The sequence below is a fragment of the Nothoprocta perdicaria genome, unplaced genomic scaffold (assembly GCF_003342845.1).
Source record: "Nothoprocta perdicaria isolate Ctin4 unplaced genomic scaffold, notPer1 scaffold_372, whole genome shotgun sequence".
Taxonomy (NCBI): domain Eukaryota; kingdom Metazoa; phylum Chordata; class Aves; order Tinamiformes; family Tinamidae; genus Nothoprocta; species Nothoprocta perdicaria.
In genome coordinates, this window is record NW_020455613.1 from 219,820 (window position 1) to 223,471 (window position 3,652).

The window sequence follows — 3,652 nt, forward strand, 5'->3', positions numbered from 1 at the left end:
ACGTCGGGCGGCGCCGGCGCCGCTGCCCGGGCACCGCTCAAGGGCCCAGGCGCTGCTGCAGGAGGCTCCAGGCCTTGTGCACCTGCCGGGGCAAACGGGAGAGCGTCAGCGGCACCGAGCCTGCAGCCCGGCTCCTTTCCCCCGTCCCGGTTCCTTCCATCCCGGCTCCTTCGCCCTGTCCCAGCTCCTTCCCCCCGTCCCAACTCCTTCCATCCCGGCTCCTTCCCCCCATCCCGGCTCCTTCCCCCCATTCTGGCTCCCCCATCCCAACTCCTTCCATCCCGGCTCCTTGGGCCACCCCGGGAACGGCCGGGCGCGGGCTCGCCTGCTGGCGGGTGACGGCGGGCGCCCACAGCGTGCACAGCACCACGTGCGACTGCTGCACCCTGTCGCAGTCGCTCATCTGGCTCCGCAGCCGGTTCCGAGCAGCCTCCGCGCTCAGCCCGTCCCGGTCCACGATGCGCTTCAAGGCCTGGCAGGGCAGAGACGGGACGGGACGGCCGGGCGCTGGGCGGGGGCAGCGGCGCGGCACGCCGGGGCGGCACCCACCTCCTCCTCGGGGACGATGGCCGTCCACACCTCGTGCACCATGTCGGTCCAGCCGGCCTCGAGCAGCACGGCCGCGTCCAGCACGCACACGGCCTTGCCTGGGGACGGGGCCGCTCGTCGGCATCGCCGGCTGCTCCCGAGGGACGCGGGGACACGGGGCTCGGCCGCCCCGGGGCTCTGCTGCCGAGCCCCAAACCCGACACGGACAGAGCTGAGGCAGCGGCGGCGCTAACGGTGCCCCGGGATGGCGGGGCGCTCGGAAAATGCCTGTGGAGCTCGCATGACATCCCAAGGAGTGGGGAATGTCCTGCTCCCAGGGCAACGCACACCGTGATCCCCACTGGAATGCTGCATCAAAAATGATCCTGGAATCTTTTGGGAGGCGGAAAGCAATCCCAGCCTAACCCCGGGAGCACAAATTCCCGATCACGCTTGCTAAATGGAATGGATGGATGCGCTCGGGGATGTGTGAGGAGCAGCGAGAATCCCCAGTGAGCGCCCAGCAAATAACGGGGTTTGGAGCACGGAAAATCCCTGCGCTGCTGCCAGGGCAGCCGGTGCCCTGGGCAAATCCCCAACCTGACCGGCAACGGCAGCGCCCCGGTTACCTAAAGCCTCTGCCTCCCCAATCTGCTGCTTCACCAGCCGGGCAATCTCAGGCCACACGATGTCCGTGAGCGCCTTCAACCGCTCCTAGGAAGGAACCATGGTGGGTTTGCGGTTATTGGCCGTCCCAGCCGCCGGTGGCAGAGGGGCCATCGCGGAGGGGCTGAGGGAAGACCCGCCACCCGAGCCCATTGCTCAGCGTGAGCAGAGAAGGCTCCTCCCCGGAGCAGGGGGTCTCCGAGCGGCCCCTTCCTCCCTTCCCTGCTCTGCCAGGGTCCCCGGGTGCTGCCAAGAGCCTCCCTGCCGGCGCAGAGGGACCTGCCGACCCTGTCCGGCTGCAGCCACCCGCGGCACTCGGTGACAGCCCAGGCTCTGGCCCGGGCAAAGCGGGAGGCAGAGGCTGGGCCGCTCAGCCCCACCTGGGGCCAGCCCAGATCACACAGGACTTAAAAATAAAAAGCCTCCGTGCAGCTGGAGAGTCCCTCGCTCAGCAGGTTAAATATTGACATTCTGTGTGCTCCTTTTACCTGGTTTCCAAAGACTTTGGCCCCAAGGACTTTTCTGTTAATTGTCCCATCTTCGTTCAAGATTTCTGTGCGATAAAAGTAAAACAGTCCAGTTTATCTCTGCAGGGTATGACAGACTCCAACAAGAGACTCGGAGGGACCTGGAGAAGAGACCCAGGGCCTGAGTTCCATATTATTCCTTCTCATATTACTCCCAAAACGGACAGGCTTTTGCTAGAGATCCAGCGCAGGGCTGAGCGTCTCGAGGTGGCCCCTTTGGGGCAGTTGTGCCCGGGGCGGCAGGACGCCCGCGGGCGGCGCTCGCCCTCATTCCCTACCTGCTCCAAAGGTGGCCACGACCTGCTCGTAGGCAGGGCCCCCGGGCACGTACGCGGCGTGGCCCAGCCGGTCCGCGTCGATGACGAAGGCTCCGAGCTCGTCCAGGTACTTGGCGATGGAGGATTTCCCGCTGCCCGTTCCTCCCGTGAGGCCGATCACGTAGGGGCGGGCGGGCAAGGAGGAGTCTTTCTAAGGAAACAAGAGCTGCTGTCACAGGGCCAAGGGTCCCCACGTCAAGCCCAAAGCGCCGTCATGCCAAGCGTCCCCCTCTACCTGCAGTGGCCGCAGCAAGGTCCCCAGCAGCCTCTGCCGGAGGCTGGAGGAGCTGACCTTCTCCTCCTCGCTCTCGCTGTGCACAGGGTCCTTCAGCAGGACGATCTCGTAGAGGGAGAGCTCGGGGAGGCCCTGGCGACAGAGCAGGGGAGGGTGGTGGGACCGGCCGCGTCGCAGCCTCCGCGGGCTGGGGCGGGAAGGAGGCGGCAGCAGCGGCCGGTCCGGGGCACCCCGTGTGGAGCTGGAGGGACCCCCCAGCAGCACGTGCATCCCGGGGGTCCCGCTGCCTTCATGGGCCCCGTCCAGCCCTCACCCCGACCCACGAGACCAGAGCTATCGACAAAGGGAGCAGGAACGGGGCCGGGATGTGGGGCAGGAACACAGGGACGGTGTGGGAGCAGGGTCAGGGCACAGGGACACAGGATAGGGACACAAGGACATGGTGGGCACAGGGATGCGGTGGGTGCAGAGATGCCAGGCAGGGATGTGGTGGGACAGGGACATAGTGGGCGCAGGGATGTGGTGGGAGCAGGGATGTGAGACAAGGACACAGGGATGCAGTGGGTGCAGGGACACAGTAGGCACAGGGACAAGGCACGGGGACACAGCGGGCACAGGGCAGGGACATGGGGACGCGATGAGCGCAGGAACACAGTGCGCTCAGGGACGCATGGACACATGGACGCAGTGGTACAGGGACACGGGGGACACAGGGACGTGGCGGTCGCAGGGACACGGCGGGCACAGGGACACGGGGACCCTTTACATTTTGCAGCCTCTTCTGGTTGACGGCGTGGCCGCCCTGGCGGGTCTCCTCGCTGAGCACGAGGCAGCGCAGCTCGGGGTCGGTGGCGGCGGGGCCGTAGGGGTCCCGCAGGGGCACCACGTCGTGGCGCAGCTCGGGCCGCACGTCGCCCAGGAACTCGCGCAGCGCGGCCGCCCGCACCTCGTAGGGCTCGATCAGCTCCCGCAGCACCTTGTCTGCAAGGGCGGCGGCGTCGCGAGCGCCCCCGGGCTCCGGGCAGCCCCCAGGGCCCCGCGGGGCCGCCCCCGGAGCAGCCTCTGGGTGCGGGGCAGCAGCACGGACACGAGTGGCGTGGCCCGGTCACCGGGGGGGGGTTTGCGGGCGCTGCCCCTGCCGCCACCTCGGGGACCCCGGGCCGGTGGTGGCGCCCCGAGCCCCACGGCAGCCCCGCACCCCACGGGCAGGGGCTCACGTCGCTCGGCCGCGCCCCCCCGGGCCCGTCCCCGCCGCCCCCGGGGCCGGACCGGGCCGGGCCGGGCACTCACTGCGGAGCAGGGGCCCGCGGGCCACGCCGGCCACGAGGCGCCGCTGCGCCACGAGGCACGCGGCGCTCAGCAGCAGCCGGTGCGCGCCG

The 3,652-nt window shown here is 68.9% G+C and overlaps 1 protein-coding gene across 1 annotated transcript; it reads right to left on the reverse strand.

Moving 5' to 3' along the window:
* Positions 1–37: 37 nt before the first annotated feature.
* Positions 38–3,276, reverse strand: COASY (Coenzyme A synthase; the record flags this gene model as incomplete). Its single annotated transcript, XM_026044595.1, has 8 exons — positions 38–82; positions 326–472; positions 550–647; positions 1,158–1,242; positions 1,683–1,747; positions 2,000–2,189; positions 2,274–2,405; positions 3,040–3,276. Coding segments are annotated over 8 exons (999 nt in total), but the record flags the coding sequence as incomplete, so codon positions are not given.
* Positions 3,277–3,652: the final 376 nt, after the last annotated feature.